The sequence below is a fragment of the Dreissena polymorpha genome, chromosome 1 (genome assembly GCF_020536995.1).
Source record: "Dreissena polymorpha isolate Duluth1 chromosome 1, UMN_Dpol_1.0, whole genome shotgun sequence".
NCBI lineage: Eukaryota > Metazoa > Mollusca > Bivalvia > Myida > Dreissenidae > Dreissena > Dreissena polymorpha.
The window spans coordinates 68927135-68949547 of record NC_068355.1 but is presented as its reverse complement, the minus strand read 5'-3'; the positions used below and the strand labels follow the sequence as shown (position 1 = coordinate 68949547).

The 22413-nt window shown below is 35.7% G+C and overlaps 1 protein-coding gene across 8 annotated transcripts in view; it reads left to right on the top strand.

The window, feature by feature from the left end:
• The first annotated feature begins 661 nt into the window (after positions 1-661).
• LOC127833828 (CAP-Gly domain-containing linker protein 1-like) overlaps positions 662-22413 on the top strand; it is a 94308-nt gene continuing 72556 nt past the window's right edge. For 3 of the 8 annotated variants that reach the window (XM_052359335.1, XM_052359334.1, XM_052359309.1), the window contains exons 1-3: positions 662-821; positions 16980-17088; positions 17642-17765. In XM_052359335.1, the coding sequence (XP_052215295.1) occupies positions 17642-17765 (124 nt within the window). In that variant the 5' untranslated portion in view covers positions 662-821; positions 16980-17088. Of the gene's footprint in view, positions 822-11191; positions 11534-15068; positions 15181-16979; positions 17089-17641; positions 17766-21253; positions 22398-22413 lie in introns of those variants that run through there. The other 5 variants (XR_008027656.1, XM_052359341.1, XM_052359317.1 and 2 more) reach the window with 4 other exon arrangements.

The following is a 22413-nucleotide window of genomic DNA, read 5'->3' as shown; positions in this document are numbered from 1 at the left end:
ATGGCCGATATTATGAGAACGGTTTATGGACGTTTCGTGCCACTACCAGTTCTTGCCACTGATATTTGTTTTGAAAAGGGGTAGACGTTTAGTTCCACTGATACTATATAGGTGGATACTTGTAAATAATACCGTACATGTTTGAATCATAACGGGATGTACCAGTGTCCGTGAATCAAATGAGTACATGGAGCTAAGTCTAGCCAGTATATTTTGTCAAAATAATGCAGATTTTAAATGCAGTTTTCGTTCTTACGTCCAATAATACACACTAAAACTATAGATTGACCACGGAGCGTATATATTGAGTCTCATCTAGTGTCCGTGGATTGACCAGAGACATAGATTACATGTTCTCTCTACGTCTCTGGATTGACATATTCAACACATGCGTGTTTTTGTATATGTGTTCACTTCCAACAATGGCAACATTCGTATGTATTCATTGAGAGGAACGATACGATGATACGGATTGGCATGCTACAGCTCTGTAAAGAAGTGAATCTCGTGCACATGGGTTTCATTAGGTTGTATTTGAGAGCATGGAACGACAAATCTGCGTGGAGATTGTATAGGATTGTCTACTTTCTTGATTGCAGAAAACTTATTGGTAGATGTCATCATGGCACCAGGTTCTGTACCAGTAGAGCGATGGGCCAAAATAGTTTCTTGATTTAAATGGAGCGCATGCGCACTGTTCTTACATCGGTCTGTCATGTCAGAATCCAGTCATATTCCAGTTGAGAAAAGTTTCTGACAATATTTCTTGGAAACCACTTTTTTGTCAATTGAAATCGATCTATGCAAGCTTTTGGCTGATCGTAAGTCTTGTGTTTTCAATTTTTGTATTTTAAGCCATTTAACATTAGTACAAAAAGCTGCATAAAGGTGGGTGGGGTGAATAAAATAGAAAACAAACATTATTTTGTCAATTTATGACACAAGTTTAATAATCAGCAATAATGATGTCTACAACATTTCTTATGAAAATATACTGACATGTTAAACGCTTATTGTACAATTGATAAGTTACATGCAATCTCTCATAGTGCATTTCGGTGAGAGACGTTGCAAATTGTGATCAAAATTGACAGCGTGTAGGTATCCTTCCACTACCTTTTAGAATGTTGGACAAAGTAATACCTAAGTATTGGTTTTATTTGATGTTATTTTACATGTACATTAGTAAGATTGCAGTGCTTTCTACAGGATTTTTGTCAGGCGCCCTGGGGTTGATAGGGGTGGTTAGGAAGGGGTGTCCCCTCCCGACGTTGATTTTTTTAAATTTAACGTGTCAATTGACGTTCTGTGGTGCGTTATAACTCAAATAAAAACGTCAAAAGACGTCATTTGGTGCGCTATGACTCTTCAAGAAATCCCCCCAGTCATTTAAAAATATATAATATATTGTTTAATTGTTTTAAAACTTTTCCGCATAGATAGTAAAATCCCGACTCGAAAGAGTCCCCATACATCCATTTCAACCAGACTTGTGCCCGACGTCAATAAAAAATAATTGTCAATAGTTAACCCCGCCCTCATAAGCATTCGCGTAACCGATTGGACGATGAACATCACAGTTTGACAACTGGAAAGTTACCTGAGAGTTTCCTGTGATTCATGTACATCCGTGCCAGCATAAATGACTGTGTAATGTGGTTAGAATAATCGATACGCGTGTCATGCTATCTCCTATCAGTAGATTATCTATGACCCCATGTGGTGTTTATGGCAATTACATGCGAAAGTAGGTACCAAGTGCTCTTTTAAAACAGGGAATATTGATACACTGATAAAGAAATCTTGATTTTCTTGACATTCTCCATTTTCTTTTACTGTAGAAATACACTGATCGGAAAATTTCAAGCGCCCTGGGGACTCTGATTTCGGAATTCAAGCGCCCCGGCAAGGGGCCGTTGAATGCTCTGGGGAAAACCCTGGATTGCGTTGTCAATAATGTAGAAGAATGTAGATTTGGATTTGGTACCAGCAACTAGTTTTGTCAAATGTGAGAAAAGTAATTATCGCTGTACCGAACTTAAGCGAGAAGTCTGGGTTTGTGTCCCAGATTGGCTTCCCACTTTTCACCAACCAGCGACATAATGATACTGAATCAAGTCAGAAAAAATATTGTAAAAACATGAAATGGGTAAAATTTGAGCTGTGAAATCTTCAGATTGCGACTTCTCAGTCTTTTCAATTGCTTAAGTATAATAAATTGCACAAACCAATTAAAATATTCATTTATATGGCTTTTGGCCTTAAATTTTCAGTTTAATCGCTCAATTTCTTTCTTTTTCTATCGCAGATTATGCACTTTTGGAAATAAATTGATGCAATTTTCCTTCCTTTTAGGAATGTTTTAGATGGAAATTAATACTTTGTGCTTGTCCAAGTGTTTAAGGATATGGCGACAAAATATATTCACTAATAGTTTGGAGAGCTTGCAGGTGAGTGACAACAGTCTGCTGTCCTTGACTCCTTGGGTGTGTGCTGTTCTTGGCCCTTACAAATTGGGGCGATGTTTGTGTCTCTCCAGTTCATCAGAATTTCACCTGTGTTTATTGAAGACGGCATTTATTGCTGCAAGGTTTTCGCTGCCGATTGCCACTGGCGTAAATTACGACAAATTTTCAAAAGTGGCGACACATTTTTCAAAGTGGCTAATTTCATTACTGTCACTTTAATTGAAGTCTGTGCTAATCTTTATAGCATGAAATCTGGTCAGGTATGCATTACTGGAGCATATTTAGTCATCAGATTGCGTACAAACAAGCCATACGCTCATTGATTGTTATCAGATGGCTAATTGCCCCTTTGTTCCAGATGAGAATGAAATCTTATGAAAGATTATCTTTAATGTAACAGCATGTTTCACTCTTGGGTGGACACAAACACTGTCAGTTGAAATCAGACAAAATTCCACACAGTGCACCGTCCCACATATGCTCCAGGGCCATCATACTACTTTGGGGGAAGGGGTCCGCAGCCCTTAGGAGGGGGAATTTTTGCGGTGTTTCCCTTTTTGGGGGATTTTTTTTCTTACTCTCTCATTATTTCATTTGTACATGTTTGCACTACATGTATATTCATTGCATTTTTTATAATTTAGTATGTTTGAAAAGATTAAATTGAAATAGAATTGAGATATAATAATCATGAGACACATCTTTCAATAAAAAAAAAAAAAATTTTTTTTTTTTTAGGGGGAATTTTTCCCCCCAAAAGGGGAAAAAAGTATACTTTTCAGGTGGGGGACTGCCGCCGAAATTCGGCGGCAGATTTGATAGATTGAGGGCCCTGTGCTCATAGCTACAATGTGTATAAGTTTCAAAGTTCTAGTGCTAATAGTGTAGGAGGAGATAGTGGCCAGGACGGACGGACATAGCCACATAATTTTAACGCTTTTCAAGAAGCGTGAGGATAAAAATTCCCTATTAATTAAAAAAATCCCAATTTTCTTAAAAGAATTGGCGAAGAGTTGAAAATGCACATGTAAATTTCTTTTGTCAAAACATTGCAGTCTACACAAAAGGTCCGTATACTGCTTAGCCTGTTTTCACACCACCCAACCAGGGTTCTCAATAACTTTTGAGCCAACAGGCCCAAATGTGAAACCAACAGGCCTACTAGGGGGGTCCAGGGGGCATGCTCCTCCTGAAAATTTTAAAATTGAGCACTTGATTTCCTGCATTTTGGGCCATTTTTAACCAGGTTTTCCGAAGGAAAAAACTGGTTATTAGATTGGCGAATGCGGGCGGGCTGGCTGGCGGGCTGGCGGAATAAGCTTGTCCGGGCCATAACTATGTCGTTCATTGTCAGATTTTAAAATCATTTGGCACATTTGTTCACCATCATTGGACGGTGTGTCGCGCGAAATAATTACGTCGATATCTCCAAGGTCAAGGTCACACTTTGAGTTCAAAGGTCAAAAATGGCCATAAATGAGCTTGTCCGAGCCATAACTATGTCGTTCATCGTCAGATTTTAAAATCATTTGGCACATTTGTTCACCATCATTGGACGGTGTGTCGCGCGAAATAATTACGTCGATATCTCCAAGGTCAAGGTCACACTTTGAGTTCAAAGGTCAAAAATGGCCATAAATGAGCTTGTCCTGGCCATAACTATGTCATTCATTGTGAGATTTTAAAATCATTTGGCACATTTGTTCACCATCATGGGACGGTGTGTCCCACGAAAGAATCACGTCAATATCTCCAATGTCAAGGTCGCCACGACTAAAAATAGATTAAAAAAAAACAAAAAACTTACAAAGGGGGTTAATTTTTTTTGGTCATTTCAAAAGTTCAGTTTGAGTTTTCTCCCTTTATCAGATTTTTTTTTCACAATGAAAACCTGGTTTTGTGACAATTTTGTCCCTTGTATGGCTATTTTAGTGGTCAACCAGGCACTTAAATTTGAGCATTTTTGTGTGCATTTTATGAATTTTAGCTTTTTTAACTAACAAAAGATGAAGGAAAAAGCTCTTTATTACTTTTGTAAAATTTTTACTAAACAAAAACAACATGTCATGAACAGGACGTCAAAATATTTTACTGCTTTTTGACTGATTCCAAAATGTGCATTTTCATTGTTATTGTCGTAATGCGTTAAGGGAGATTATGAAGCGACGTCTTTGCTTAATAGCAAATAGGAGCAAAATTACCAAAAAGACACGCAAATTTCGAAAAGTCAATTGCCGATTTTCCAAATCTGAGCGATTTTCAACCGACCAAAATCTGATTTCGAACGGCCGATTTGGCCGGCGGCCAGCTCTTATTGAGAGCCCTGTCCAACACTTTATACAGTTTTGTGCAAATTTTCTGTTTACTCAGTACTGCATACAATAAAATATCTGCTTCCATAATTAATCATCTAAAAGACTGTAACGATAAAGATACAGCATGTTTGATTTAAAATTAATTTTGAGGAAACGTCCATTCAAAAGTATTTGCGATATAATTTAGTTAAAATAACACCATTTTTAACCGACAATTTTCCCAACTTGACCAGTGCCTGTCCCATTCCAAAGCGGTGAGGAACAACACTGGACTGGAGCTGATGTATCAATATTCTGCCATGCTCATACTGTTTGTTCTCTCATAATGAAGCCGTTCAAATATTGTATTATTTCCTGGATATGAATAAGTTCACAACTGTTTTAATGACTGTCCTCAAGAATTTTGTTGATAAGGGTCTATTCAGCTTTGCACTTTGCTCTTTGGTTTCTTTCTGGCATATTCAGTATGTCTTCCAATTGTTGGATTTTATTGCCATTTTTAGAGTCTTGCTTTGCGTTTCAGCTGACGTATAATGTTTCTGGTGATCCATGGAGCAGAGTTATTTGAGGTTTTCATTTTTAGCTCATCTATTTTTTGAAAAAAAATTATGAGCTATTGTCATCACCTTGGCGTCGGCGTCGGCGTCGGCGTCCGGTTAAGTTTTGCGTTTAGGTCCACTTTTCTCAGAAAGTATCAATGCTATTGCATTCAAACTTGGTACACTTACTTACTATCATGAGGGGACTGGGCAGGCAAAGTTGGATAACTCTGGCGTGCATTTTGACTGAATTATGTGCCCTTTTTATACTTAGAAAATTGAAAATTTTGGTTAAGTTTTGCGTTTAGGTCCACTTTTTTCAGAAAGTATCAATGCTATTGCATTCAAACTTGGTACACTTACTTACTATCATGAGGGGACTGGGCAGGCAAAGTTAGATAACTCTGGTGTGCATTTTGACAGAATTATGTGCCCTTTTTATACTTAGAAAATTGAAAATTTTGGTTAAGTTTTGTGTTAAGGTCCATTTTATTCCTTAAGTATCAAAGCTATTGCTTTCATACTTGCAACACTTACTAACTACCGTAAGGGGACTGTGCAGGCAAAGTTATGTAACTCTGACTGGCATTTGGACGGAATTATGGGCCCTTTATACTTAGAAAATTGAAAGTTTGGTTAAGTTTTGTGTTTTGGTCCACTTTACCCCTAAAGTATCATAGATATTGCTTTCATACTTGGAACACTCGCAAACTATCATAAGGGTACAGTAAAAGGACAAGTTGCATAACTCTGGTTGTCATTTTTACGGAATTATGGCCCTTTTTTGACTTAGTAACTTTGAATATATGGTTAAATTTTGTGTTTCGATCCACTTTACTTCTTAAGTATCAAGGCTATTGCTTTCAAACTTCAAATACTTTCATGCTATCATGAGGTTACTGTACCTGGCAAGTTGAATTTTACCTTGACCTTTGAATGACCTTGACTCTCAAGGTCAAATTATTAAATTTCTCTAAAATTGCCATAACTTCTTTATTTATGATTAGATTTGATTGATACTTTGACAAAACTACTCTTACCTGACATACCACAATAGACTCCACCCAAACCATCGCCCGTGCCCCCCCCAACCCCCCCCCCTATTTTTTTTTTTTTTTTTTTTTTTTTTTTAGATCATCTCACAAATGACCACCACACCCTCACACTATACCCCCCCCCCACCCCACCCCCTCCCCAATTTTTTTTTTAAACGGTTAAAAAACAAAACTATTTATTTTGATTATTTTATGTTTGAAATACCGTCCAACCATCGCACCCAATAATCCCCCCCCCCCCGACCCCCTCCCCCCCTCCCCACACCCGAATCCCCCCCCCCTATTTTTTTTTTTTTTTTTTTTTAAGATCATCTCACAAATTACCACCACACCCTCACACTATACCCCCCCACCTCACCCCCCCCCCCTAATTTTTTTTTATGAAACGGTTAAAAAACACAAATATTTATTTTTATTATTTTATGTTTGAAATACCGTCCAACCATCGCACCCAAGAATCCCCCCCCACCCCACCCCAACCGATTTTTTTTTTCCTTTTTTCGCATTTTTGGAAGAAAATGTAATAAATGTCCACACCCCCACACAATGCACCGCTCTTCACTCCACCCCTCCCTCCTTTGTGATTGAAAATGAGAGTCCCTTCACCTTTAAAAAGAAAATAGATGAGCGGTCTGCACCCGCAAGGCGGTGCTCTTGTTTAGCATAGGTGCAACGCACCTATGTTTAAGGTATAATACTACATTTCGAAAACTCACATCTATCGGTTGACCATTATGAAGCTCACCTGATCAAAAATCAGACGAAATATCTATTTAATTTAGTATATGGTAATTCTTGCAATATATTTTTTGGAAACATTTTTCTAACATTTCTTCCAAGAATATTGCTCACACTGTTTTTAGTGAATTTTTCTAAGACCGTTTTACGTGAAAAAACCTTCTAAGAAACTTAAACATATTTCGTTCATAAAACAATTCTGTTCTTGTTGATAGTGACCTCACACCTAATTTCTATTTCCTTTGTTTACTGTTCTGTGAGAGGTCAAATAACTGAATTCATAAGGCCCTGGTTTAAGGATATGTAACATTTCATCGGTTAATTATAAATAGAAATTAAAACATATTCTCAGCAGGAAGTGGGGCATAAAGCACTTGTGTAAAAAATAGCGGAGTACGATGAATGTTTTCTGATTTATGACATGGATTCTGACCTGCCTTTCTATGGATTTGATGAAGTAGAGTTTGAAAGTAAAAGAGATGTGTTAATTGAAGTTAAAATGATTTACTTTGAGCCAGAAATTAACGTTACGAGTAGAGCCAACGGTTTAAATGTGGCATCGGATTTAATGGATTCGCGCGAATTCTGGACGAGTGTTGTGTCTGTAAAATATTAAGTTGTAAATGTATCAAGTCGGAAAAGAAAAAGGATGGTTGCATAATGGTATGCATGAAATAATGTAATTCTACGTATTTATTTTCATAGTTATGTCATTTTGTAACCATTCACATTCGTCACTATTTGGAATTCCCGTTTTTTAAAAATAGAACATTTTGGTAAACAAGGGGGGCAACTCGTGATGTCAGCAATAGTTAAGGTTACAATATGCTAAATAATCGAGTCATGAAGGTGCTGTAGTCTCTAAACAAATCATCATATTTTCCTCGAAGGCATGTTATACACTTTAGACTGTTCTTCTGGTTTTATCGTTTGGAGATATTGATAGGGTAAGCATAGGTGTTCACTACTAAATCCCTGAAATAGGATAAAGTTGGAGATTAAAGTAAAAAATGGCACTGCAAAAGGTTACAATCCACTAGAAAACGGCAGAAAAAAAGGTGCACAAACAGTCGATTTTGATTTGAGTCGAATTCTTTTTTGGTTTGAACATGACATATCTTTTTTTTGCTTAAATTGATTCAGCTAAGAATGCCCGTCAAGAAAAGTTATGGTTATGGGGGTCTCTATGTGCAAAATGTTGTATTTATTTTCGCTCAAAGTTGTCGCTTTTACATCGAAACATATAAGGAAACTATTTAGTGTATTTTGACCTTAACATTTACTTCAGCAGCAACTTCCCTGTATCTTGCAACTATGCTTTCAGCGCCATCGGCGCTCTTGTTATGATATGTAAGACTTGATGGCTGAGGAAACTTGTGATTTTAATGTGTCTCATAGATGATTTGCACACATCGTTATTTTTGAAGAGCTGTACTGCCTGTCTTGATGTGTCAGGGCTCAACATTAACGGTTGTCCGATTGCCCCTGGCAAGTAAAAGTTGGGTCCGGGCAAGTTATTTTATAATCTAGTTGTCCGCCCGGGCAAGTGCTAAAAAGAACAAAGAAGAACGTGTGTTTCTGTGGTAAAATAGTACAAATAATCACAAACGATTTGCCTAATGCACGAATTTACCTCGGCGATTGTTGTTTGCGGAAGTCCGAACTAACTAAGCATGGTGCGCTTGCATTTCCAAACTTATTTTTAGAAACACCGTAAATGGTTTGGGATTCCAAACATCGGCTTTCAAATGCTATTGTGTTTATCTTTTTCATTACTATTCAGTTACAAATAACATTTCAACAATCTTTTACTTTACGTCAATTGACATTTTTGTTACGGTTCACATGTTCGATGTTGTTTACAGTACTGTTAGCGGACGAGAAATGTCTAGTTTATTTAGCTTTGGCTTTACAAGTAACTTTAAGTCTGCAAAATCCAATGAAAAATGCACAGAAAAATCATCCGAAAGTGCCAAAACGTGCGAATTGAAACGAAAACGCAACTTTTTACCATAATGGAAAAGTGAGTTTGAATGCTTGAGATATGATGAATCGTTAGGAGCAATGTTTAATAATCAAATATTGGCACAAATCTACATATAGACTTTAATTAGACTTTAATTACTGTAATAATTTTGTTAAATGTGCAAAAATAAAAAAAGGTTTTGTGGTGTATCATTTTGATCTTTATTAAAACATATGAGGTTTACAGTTAATGGTTTACAGTTAATGTGATATTTCATGTTTGGGCAAGTGACTTAACGTTCAGGGCAAGTAGATATTCTAAGTACTTGCCCGGCAGGGCAAGTTGGGTTTTTCGGTTAATGTTGAGCCCTGTGTGTCTGTGACATTTGCCTATGCTCTGTCACAATTTGCCTTGGAGAAATAGAAGATTGTCTCTGTTTATATATTAAATAGAGTATTTTGTGTGTGTCCAAGTCAGCTTAAAATGTCATGGTCTGATATATAGGGAGTGTTGGCACTGGGTTTGATCAAAGATGGGTTGGGGTGAAAATTAGGTCAAGAAGGCTGATTTCTCTTATGGGCATGTCATGGACTTGATAGAGATAGTATTCGTTTGATAGGTCAAGTAGAGCTTGTTGAAACATTGCCATCCCGGGCTTCCCTTTAGACTGATAGGTGAATCCAATCAATGTCAGGGCAATGGAAGTCACCAGCTATGATGATAAGTTGTTCTTTGTTGTTCACCCCCATCTGGGCTCATTATCTTAGTTCATTTACCGGATACATCTGACATATTATTGTGCAGCATGTAGAAGGATGATACAAGGAGCTTCCTTTTGTCTTTCAGCTTTCTTTTAACCTATTCAATCTCACCCTTGGTGACTAATTAAGCTTTCTGATTGGCGAAAAGTTTGTTATGTACAATTACAAATACTCCAACACCAAGTATTCTTCTGACACTTCTGCAGACCTTTTAATGAGAGAGGGCCTTGCTGGATTGTATGGTATGATGGCTTGCCTTGTTTGAAACCTTTTAGCCATGACTCTGTGCCATAGACTATGTCAGGTTTGTTGAAGTGGAGAGCTGCCTTAAGTTCTGAACTTTTGCCTCCCGCCAAAGCTTTGACAGTTGATGTACATGATGGGCAGGTTACGCACAGGAAGACAAAGGACAAGGGTGAACTGTTGGTTATAGACTGGGTGGAGGAATAAAAGTGTATTTGTCGTGATTTGCAAGGTCTTACTGTTGGGCTGGTGGAGTGCAGTGGGGTGGGGCTGAATGTGGTGCTTGGTGTGAATGAGTCTGTTGTAGAATCAATAATTAAGAGCTTTTCATTAATGTTTAAGTTTAAAAAAATCTTAACTTCTAAAGTCCGCGTCGTGCTAAAACCTTAACATAAAGTGCTTCCACCTACAACTTTGAAAATTCACATGTAGGTGCACCTTGATGAGTTCTACACACCACACCCATTTTGGGGTCACTAGGTCAAAGGTCAAGGTCACTGTAACCTCTAAAAAAAAAAATCAGACAAGCTTTCATTTATTCAAAACTGCACCCATAGCGGAGCGTGGCACCTGTTATGCGGTGCTCTTGTTTAAAGGAAACCTTCATTTGGAAATTTCGAGGTTCTATTAAAAAAAAAATTTAGTCACTTCTCCCTCAGCTGAAATTATACAACATTTCTATTGTTCAAAACATCTTAAAATAGCTCATGAGTGAAATAGTAAAATTTCATATTAAAATCATTGAGAGAACTAAGGTCATCATGATCTAATGCGCAGAAACAAATGGATTAAAAATTAATTTGAGCTCCCAACTCATTTCATCCCGTGAAACCTGACAGATGTCGCAATAATAGTACTTTTTAGTTATTCTGAGGGAAACAACAACTAAGCAATATGTTGTCAAGATGCAGGCATGTTGTGGAAGACATGCTGCTGAAACTGATCCTGGCAAGCTTTCAAGAGTTCTCATTGCATGTTTTTCTGGTGCTTGTTTACAGCAACAATAATCTCCCACTTATCGGTTCTTGATGGGTGTTGTGGTGAAATCATGCCAAGGAATGCTTGAAGGAAGTAGGCTATATTTAATGTGATATAGATGATTGTTTGATCTTGGCTCTATGTAATAAATGATTAAAAAGACGTTAACAATTTCAAGCATTCTTAAGTATTCTTTGTTTTAAGTTTGGACATTCTATACTTATATATAGGCTGTAAATTAAAATGGACTTTAACAACAATATTTTTCCTGGTATTATAAACATTTAATGTGCATGTAGTACTTAGTCATTCAGTGCCTTATAATGCATCAGCTAGTGTGGTTGTTTTAAACCTGACCATTTCGTGGAGATTCTTTTACAAGATACTGTGTTCTTGAGTTGTGGAAACAGTGCATAGCTAGTTTGAATGTTCATAAACATTCTTATGGAATTAGGACCTCTGTAGAAATGGTGAGTCAAACTGTGCTTTCCATAATTCTTAAGAACAAACTTTAACAAACTCTTTAAAAGGGTCTTTAAACTGATGAATGAAATATTGGACAAAGCACTTAACCATATCAGAGATACACTGACAACTTATAGATTTGTACACTTTGTTGGAATATGAGAGTTTTATTGAAATTGATTTAAATCACTGCTGATGCACATGATTTTTGTTAAAAGGAAAAAAATATATTTGATGAAGTGGTAGGTAAAAATCACAAAGTATTTTCTTTGCTGTCATTTATGAACATATAAACATTAAAAGATGGATATGCTCGTCATGGAATTTTCTATGATACCCTGTTGATACTTTTAAAGCGCATTGTTATGTGAACAATTTGCCCATTGATTTATGACCTATCTTGACATTCATATTGTTATTGACAGGCCCTGGACATAATTCTGACACTTTAAAATTAATAATGTTTGCAACCGATTTCTGCAAACTTGTGAATGTGAAAAAAGGATGCACATAATTATAATAGTTTTAAGGTAAGCAGTGAGTGGGTTAGGTGCAAGAGGGGTATCTTCTTAAGTCAGGGGAGTAAAGATGGCCTCCCCCCAAGAACATTTTCAAATAAAAGGAGTGAAATGGTGCAATCTGGCGCATTCTTGGGATATTTTTTGTATTAAATTCATAAAGCATTTTTCATAGAAAATGAAATATTAATTTGAAGTCTCCAAAACTTAAAAACAGCAACATTTTAATTGCAACTTTTTTAAAGTTTAATAGTCAGAGTCAGAGTCTAGCTGTAGCTCAAGAAATGTATCTTGAGAAATTTGACAGTGTTTGTACTTGTACAAACAACACTATTCCACAGACACTTGCAGCCATGTTTGCAGCGGTTAATAATTGCAGAAGAGCATGGTATACACAGTCTAACGGTTATATGCAAGGTGCTGAGTTATACATGATTTTGCACAGGAAATAATAAGTTTTGATTGTTTATAATGGGTCTATTAACGGATTATTCATTTTACCTAGTATTGGCCCATGAAAATCAGCTAGGGTTCCTTGACTGGAGTCTACTCGGCACTTTTTCAGTCTTTTTGTGGTGGAGGCATCGCGAAGTCTGCCTCTCATAACTCGCGACACAAATTATTTGATCTAATTGAAACAAACGCTTTAAATACAGTGGGTTTATGTGACGATAACTTGTCGGAGGTCAAATTAGCTAGCCATAATCTTTCCATAGTTAGCCAAAAAAAAAACTGTGTTCAGAAATCTCTGTCTTAAACCAGTGTTTGAAAAAGCATGTGAAAAACTAGTACATAATGATATGAAATATCGATCATTTACCTGTTCTTTTGTGTTGTGTCTGTGTGAAAATAATTCTTATTATAATAATAACATCCAGCTAGTTTATTGAAACATGAAAGAAAAAGTATCGTGTCAAAATTGGTATAAACGAGGAAACAGGGTTTTTGCCCCAGTTTGAATTGATACCTAGATTTTAGCAACCATTGAAATTGCAGTCTGCCGCTTCTTCAAGGGACGCTGCCTCAAGACCCATCTCCAAAATTGTGCATCAGTATTGTAAAGAGTCTATAAGCTTTATGCATGATTAAATATACAAAATAACACCATATCAAAATAGAGTAACATTCTTTCAAAAACAACACGAAACAAATGGAGGGCAGACATGGGTAATTAATTTAGTCCTGTTGTTGTGTCAGGTTCTCAAATAATGTGACAGGTGTATTATACAGGTCACCATTATGTTGTAAGAATGTGAGATATGTAGGGCAAGAATGTTAGTAAACACACTATAAACACTCACTTTGGTAGACTTGAGTATCACATTGTCCTGTGAGTGATTTTGTACAACCAGGGCAACATTTAGGATATGGTTGATATGTGACATGTTGACCAAGGTATGAAATGACATTTAAAGAATTAGAACTCGGTCTTTGGTACATTGAAGTGGGTCTGTATATACATGCATATAGTGGATATGATTTCTTCCAGCAGAACATTTTATTATCCCAATTGAATTATTTATATTTTCTATTTGTTAATGAATACTTGATTAGACGTTAGAATTTGGTGTAGTGGATAAGTTGTAACATTCATATTACTTTTATTTTTTTTTAAAGCAATAAAAGGTTATTTATTTTTTTGCTGATACATTGTGTAAGGCTGTGTCAGCATAGATGCCTTTGTAGGTACAAAATAAACATATGATTGTTATAAAATGGTTTATTTTTATTATTGTTTTATAAAAAATACACACAAAAAACAAGCCAGTATAAGCTGATTCATTTGTATGGGCATTAGATAATGCCCTTCCTACAGCCACTATGTGTTTTCAATATTATACAACTTCCTACCAGCTGCATTTGTTTATGCTTCCTTATCACAAGATTTAAACCATTATTTATTATCCTCCCCCATAGGGATATTGTTTTGGCATTGTCCATCTGTCTTTCAAATTCGTTTAATTGATATCCCCTGCCAAATAAATTTTGTTTCTGGATGGGTGTAGAACTAAAAAAAAGGTATAAGTGAAGGGTCTTGCCCGATAATTGAGAACAATTACATCAGGACATTTTGAGAACCCATTTTAGTATGGTATAATCCTTACCAAATAAGGCATATTTAATCATCCAACTTTTCATATATATTCACAGATAAGATAACGTCTTACGCCCCAAAAATAACAAAATGCAAATTAGAAATAAAAGACAACAAAATCAATTACAATACATTTTATTACAAGTATATAAGTAACTGAACACAGTGTTCTGGTACACGGTACGGGCCTATACAGACTTAAGAGAAAATGCAAATGGATGCCGCAATGATTCAAAACAACTGTCCAATTTGGCCAGCGGAAGCCCAGTAAACTCATTTTTTTTATAGAAATTTCACTTTTTTCACCAGTATCTCGCTTATAAGACGAGACACCACTGAAACTTATTACTTTGAGTCATAAAAATGCGTCTTATAAGGGAAAGTCCACGGTAAATATGCAGTTATTTCAAAAATATATATATTAATATATAGATATTAATGTTGTTTGTAGGTAATTTACATGTATTGATTACATTTAAATGAAGCCATAGGTGTGCATAAATAAATTTTTATCAATGAAATAAATGTTGTTACTCACACAAACTGATAAACCACTCATTATAAACAGAATAAGTGAACTGCAGATTAACCCTTTCAGTGCGGGAACAGAATTTTAAAGGCCTTTGCAAACAGTTTGGATCCAAATGAGACGCCACAAAACGTGGCGTCTCATCAGGATCCAAACTGTTTGCTATACTGATAGTATTCTTTGAAAAAAATCGAAGAAAATGCTAATTTTAGAACTTCAGCAGACGACAATTTAGCAGACGACAAATTTCCCAGCATGCAAAGGGTTAGAAAGGTTTTAGAATGAATTGATTTTCAGTATCTAATTTTAGTAATGCATGATACTGTGTTATCTGCTACTGAGTCACTACTGTAGATTGCAGGAGTTATGCTACCTGTTTTCTAGAGGTGAGGTGATATCGCATAGCCTTAGTCATTCTGTTGTTGGATTAGCTAATCGAAAGGATAACTATAAACTAACTAATTTGGTTGAGTGACATGAAGGATACTGTTGATGTGAAGTTAATTCATGGTGCAATCATTTTCACAATCCTTTGTTACTTCTTAATTGCTTTATATTTTTCGAGAATCTGAATTGTTATTGCAAATTGTACATGTTTTAGTGTTTTTCTGTTGTTGTTTTTCTGGAAGGTTTACGAGAATTGTTTGACATATGGTGGGAAGGTTACGAGCTGGATATTCAGTTTCTGAAGCAATTACAGTTGCTATAAATTGTAGGATATACTACTAGTAGCAAACTGTACTTCACTCAGAATGCTTAAAAAGGAATCTATAAATGCATCTTTGTTATATAGCTATATTTGATAATGCTAGCTTATCTACCATCAATAGGTTTGGAATGCATTATAATTTAATATATATATATTATGATTATTGATGAATAAATAATAAAATACTAATTAGACAGGTTTTCGAGGGTAGTATCAATGCTTGATGAAGTGGAAATCCCATCTCTACCTGCAATAAATCATTTTGGGAATGGGGCCAAGTCCCTTTGGATTGGGAAAAATAATGGCGATTTTACAAAAATTGGGACATTTGTGTTAGTTTTTTGCTAATAAATGCTACAAAAATGCAAATAAAAGTGTTTTAAATATCATATTTAATAAGGTATAACTTGGAGAACTGGATGGGAGATTAACCCTTTCAGTGCGGGAACCGAATTTTGAAGGCCTTTGCAAACAGTTTGGATCCAGATGAGACGCCACAGAATGTGGCGTCTCATCAGGATCCAAACTGTTTGCTATTCTGATAGTATTTTTTGAAAAAAAAAATCGAAGAAAATGCTAATTTTAGAACTTCAGGAGATGACATTTTAGCAGAAGACAAATTTCCCAGCATGCAAAGGGTTAATTAAATGTTGAGATCTAAAATGAATTATGTCAATAATCTGAAATTGCTTTTGTGCAACCAATAAAGTATATAGTACCCTGCTTGTCAGAACACTTTAAAGGGGCCTTTTCACAGATTTTGGCATTTTTTAACTTATTCATTAAATGCTTTATATTGATAAATGTAAACATTGGATCGTAAAAGCTTCAGTAAAAAATCAAGAATAAAATTAAAAAAAGGAAAAGAACATTGCCCGGAGCAGGATTCGAACCAGTGACCCCTGGAGTCCTGCCAGAGTCCTGAAGTAAAAACGCTTTAGCCTACTGAGCTATTCTGCCGAGTACACATGCTTGACGTATTTTATACCTTATATAAGCAATCTTCGTAGTTCCACAAAATTCAACGACAAAAACAGAACTCTCCAAAGTATTCAATCGTTTCGCGTTGCAACGCTTTATAATTTTTAGGTTTTAAAATCGTCAAAAGATGCATATAATGGCTATATTAGACCATGGTAAATGCTCATTATTACTGTTTCCTCACAAATATCATAACTAAAACGAAAATTTGCGAATCTGAAACAACTTTTTTCAATTTTGTCAATTTACCAAAGCGTGAAAAGATCCCTTTAACACACGTTTTTTCATATTCAGAATTACTAGATGATAAATAATTTATCCGTGGAATAAAGGAAATAGGATGTCAAACATTAATTCAGTAATATGTGTACTTATTAACTATTGTATATTATGATGATATTAAGATCATGAATGTACATGTACATGTAGTGATAAATGAAGCATATTAATGATAAAAGTTATGCTTCCTCAGTAGAATCAACCATGTTGTGTCACTCCATAATTTTTAATCTTCTCTTAACAGTTTCAATCATGAAGACTTTTATCTATTCACTGTTGTAATTAATGACAGTTCTATGGAATAAAACCTATGTGAGTTTTTGTTTGCATGTATTTTCAGTTGAAATCCTAGCCTAAATGCTAGTATTTATCTTCAATCCAAACCCAGTAGTCACTTCAAGTCGTCATGTGATTTAAAACAACTTCAAACATCAGCAGAGAAGTAAAAGGTAAGTTGGCTGATTTCAGTGTCTATTAAAAAGTTGTAAAGATCTTCATCTAAGATATTCATTAATGGCTGTAAAATGATACATTAAGGTTTTAGAAAAGATTATGCTTGGAGCTTAGAATGTTTTAAAGTCTGCAAAATTTTGAATGTTCTAACTCCTAATTAAAAACACTAATTGTCAATCTTGGACTGAGTGCAAAGCCCCATCTAATACGTGCAAACATATTTATTGTGTTATTGGAATTTGATATAAATATGACCATTCTGTTGGATGCCATACTTATAAAAATATATTTTCAACGAAACATGTCCTCAAGTATTGATATTCTATTTCTACTTAGTAATAACCCTTTATCCCAAATACTTTATATATCGATAGATAATCGATTGACACCAACACCTAATATGCATGACCCTTACAAAAATGCATTTTATTGTGTTAAAGTGCTGCTTATAAAAATGCCATCACAGCAAAATGTGAAACACAATATATCATATGAAGGTTGCAATATTTTTGCGAAATAAGAAAAGTGAATAATTTATCTTTTTTTCAGATGAGTGTTGCCAAGCCTTCAGGCTTAAAGGTGCCAGGCACTGGGTCTAAGCTAGCACGGCCTGCAGGTGGCATTCCTCAGAAATCTGGCCTGGTCCCTCCAGGATCCTTGTCTCGTGCTCACAGTAAGTGTTACTCTAATCCTGTGTAATTTTTGTTACCAACATTGTGCAGGTAGTTAGTGCTTTTGAAGTTAAAGATGCTGAATCTTTATTTTCAGAAATTTGTTGATATCTTTCCTTAAATTTTTTTGCACTGTTTCACATATCACATTCCTTAGTCTAAAGATGACTTCAAATCTTTTATCAATGGTCATTTTTAGCTCATCTATTTTTTGAAAAAAAATTATGAGCTATTGTCATCACCTTGGCGTCGGCGTTGGCGTTGGCGTTGGCGTTGGCGTTGGCGTTGGCGTCGGCGTCCGGTTAAGTTTTGCGTTTAGGTCCACTTTTCTCAGAAAGTATCAATGCTATTGCATTCAAACTTGGTACACTTACTTACTATCATGAGGGGACTAGGCAGGCAAAGTTAGATAACTCTGGCGTGCATTTTGACAGAATTATGTGCCCTTTTTGTACTTAAAAAATTGCAAATTTTGGTTAAGTTTTGCGTTTAGTTCCACTTTTCTCAGTAAGTATCAATGCTATTGCATTCAAACTTGGTACACTTACTTACTATCATGAGGGGACTGGGCAGGCAAAGTTAGATAACTCTGGCATGCATTTTGACAGAATTATGTGCCCTTTTTATACTTAGAAAATTGACAATTTTGGTTAAGTTTTGTGTTTAGGTCCATTTTATTCCTTAAGCATCAAAGCTATTGCTTTCATACTTGCAACACTTACTAACTATCATAAGGGGACTGTGCAGGCAAAGTAATGTAACTCTGACTGGCATTTTGACAGAATTATGTGCCCTTTTTATACTTAGAAAATTGAAAATTTGATTAAGTTTTGTGTTTAGGTCCACTTTATTCCTACAGTATCAAAGCTATTGCTTTCATACTTGCAAGATTTATGAACTATCATAAGGGGACGGTGCAGGCAAAGTTATGTAACTCTGACTGGCATTTGGACGGAATTATGGGCCCTTTATACTTAGAAAATTGAAAATTTGGTTAAGATTTATGTTTTGGTCACTTTACCCCTAAAGTATCATAGATATTGCTTTCATACTTGGAACACTCACAAACTATCATAAGGGTACAGTAAAAGGACAAGTTGCATAACTCTGGTTGTCATTGTTACGGAATTATGGCCCTTTTTTGACTTAGTAACTTTTAATATATGGTTAAATTTTGTGTTTCGATCCACTCGAAGTATCAAGGCTATTGCTTTCAAACTTCAAATACTTACATGCTATCATGAGGTTACTGTACCTGGCAACTTGAATTTTACTTTGACCTTTGAATGACCTTGACTCTCAAGGTCAAATTATTAAATTTTGCTAAAATTGCCATAACTTCTTTATTTATGATTAGATTTGATTGATACTTTGATGAAACTACTCTTACCTGACATACCACAATAGACTTCACCCAAACCATCCCCCGTGCCCTCCCCCCCCTCCCCCCCTCCCCCCCCCCCCTAATTTTTTTTTTTTTTTTTTTTTTTTTATAAGATCATCTCACAAATGACCACCACACCCTCACACTATACCCCCACCCCACCCCCCACCCCCCCCCCCCCAAATTTTTTTTTTTGATTTTTTTTTTTTTTTTTTTTTTTTTTTTTTTAAGATCATCTCACAAATTATCACCACACCCTCACACTATACCCCCCCCCCCCCCGATTTTTTTTTTTTTTTTTTTTTTTTTTTTCGCTTTTTTGGAAGATAATGTAATAAATGTCCACAACCCCACACTATACACCCCTCTTCACTCCACTCCTCCCTCCTTTGTGATTGAAAATGAGAGTCCCTTCACCTTTAAAAAGAAAATAGATGAGCGGTCTGCACCCGCAAGGCGGTGCTCTTGTTAGTTTGACTATTCAGGCAATAGTTCAAGCTATACTGCTCACCCAAATATTTGCATTGCTGTCGGTGTATGCATAGTTCGTAAACACTCTAGAGGCCACATTTATTGTCCGATCTTCATGAAACTTGGTCAGAAGATTTGTCCCAATGATATCTCGATCGAGTTCGAAACTGGGTCATGCTGGATCAAAAACTAGGTCACTAGGTAAAAGAAAAAGAAAAATCTTGTAAACACTGTAGAAGTCACATATCATGCCCAATCTCCATGTAACATTTCAAAATGTTTGCCTTAATGATATATTGGTTGAGTTCAAAAGTGGTTCTGGTCCGTTGAAAAACATGGCCGCCAGTGGGCAGGGCAGTTTTCCTTATTTGGCTATAGAGAAACCTTGTAAATTCTCTAGAAGTCACATTTTTTTCCCAATCATCATGAAAGTTTGTCAAAACATTGGTTTTATTGATATTTCGGACGAGTTCGAAAATGGTCCAGATTGGTGAAAAAACATGGACGCCAGTGAAAACATGTAAACACTCTAGAAGTCACATTTTTGGCCCAATTTTCATGAAATTTGGTCAGAACATTTGTTTCCTGGAAACAAGAGTTGAGTTCGAAAATGGTTCCGGTCAGTTGAATAACATGGCTGCCGGGGGGGGGGGGGGCAATTTTCTTATATTATATAGTAAAAAAAGCTTGTGAACACTCTAGAAGTCACATTATTTGCCCAATCATCATGAAACTTGGCGAAAAGATTGGTTTTATATATCTCTCTGATGAGTTGGCAAATGGTCCCGATCGGTAAAAAAACATGGCTGCCAGGGGGGTGGGGCAGTTTTCCTTATGTGACTAGAGATAAAAACCTTGTGATTGAACACTACAGAAGTCACATTTTTTGCCTAATCATTGTGAAACTTAGTAAATACATTGGTTTAATTGATTTCTGGGACTATTTGAAAAATGGCTCAGATCGGTGAAACACACTTTTTAGCTCACCTGATTGCTCAGGTGATGTTTTAGGATTGGTTTTATGTCCGCCGTCCGTCCATCCACATTTGGTTTGTAAACACTCTAGCATTCACATTTCTCAAGCATTCTTTATCAAAGTTGCTGAAAGATCTCAGTAAAGTTTGATAATGAGCAAAATCACATAATAAATGCCATAATAATTGCCCTTAGATTGTCCAAATTTTCATTATATTATTATTATTCAAAATCCTTGTAAACACTCTAGAGGTCACAATTTTGTTTCAGATTTTATGAATCTTGGTCATATTTATTTTTGTAAGAAAAGTTTGATGTTTGGTTAGCGGGGTCAACTCAAAATAAAGGTAACCAGGCCAAATCTTACAAAAATAAAAACACTCCATGCGCCAGAGTTTTGGTTCAATAATGATGAAACTTGACCAGGATGTTTGTCTGGACAATATCCAGGTAAAGTTTGACATTTGGTAAAGATTGAATGAACTGACTCCTCTCAGGTGAGCGAACTAGGGCCATCTTGGCCCTCTTGTTTCATTATTGGATTTTGTGTGTGCAAAATTCAGATGTAGTCATGGTATTTGCGAAGAAATAGTAATACTGAACAAATTATACCATGCTCTAAAATGTCTATTATACGAATCTTTTGACGTTTTAAAAACATAGAAATTATAGAAATTATGAAGTGTTACAAATGCAAAACGATTTAATAATTTAGAGAGTTCTGTTGTTAGCACCATATTTTGTGACAGTATGAGCATTGCTTATATTAATATTCAAGTGGTTATAAAGCGCTAGACTTTTATTCGGAGGGACAGTGGTTCAAGCCCAGTTGAGGATTACTTTTTTCTTTCTTTAATTTTTGTTCTTGTTTTTTTGTCCCCTACCGGTTTCACCGGATGGGACTTATGGTTTGCGCTCCGTCTGTCAGTCTGTCACACTATTCTGGATCCTGCGATAACTTTAAACGTTCTTCATATTTTTTAATGAAACTTGAAACATGGATAAATGGCATTCTGGAGATTATGCATGTCATTTCATTTTGTTCCTACGTCAATAATTCTGGTTGCTATGGCAACAAATAGACTAGAAATATTTCTGAAAATGGTGGTTTTCTGGATCCTGCGATAACTTTAAAAGTTCTTCATATTTTTTTATGAAACTTGAAACATGGATAGATGGCAATATCGACATAATGCACGTCATTTCATTTTGTTCCTACGTCAATTCTGGTTGCTATGGCAACAAATATAAAAAAATCTGACAATAGTGGAATTTCTAACAATGGTTGAGCCGGTAGGGGACATATATTGCTTGGCAATATTCTTGTTTTTACTGGAGCTATTTAGTACTAATGTTTACATTTATCAATAATTTTAAAGCATTTATTGACAATTTCATCATCTACATGTATAAGGAAATTCTAATCAGTTTTGATGCAGCATCATGATGCGTCTACTCTAAAATGTAGACATACAAGCCATTTTGCATGTACATGTATTGGAATTTTCTGCGAGAACTCTGTACCATTTTTATTTTGAGACCGTCTGCAACTACTTAGTGCTGCTTGCAATGTTCTGCTGCAGACTTCTGTAAAAACAGGCTTATGGATTTTCTGTATGTGCTTACTTACATGTGTTCTAAGGCAAGCCATATTGTGATCTTGTTCAATTACTGTTGTTTATTCCTTAGTGCTGGCAGGATTTAGTGTTGATATTAACTGAAATTTATTGTGAAAGTTTTCATGGTTAGACCTCAACCCGTTTATAACATTGCTTGGTTATTGTCATAAGGATTAATGGATTATGTAAGTGTAGCTTAGA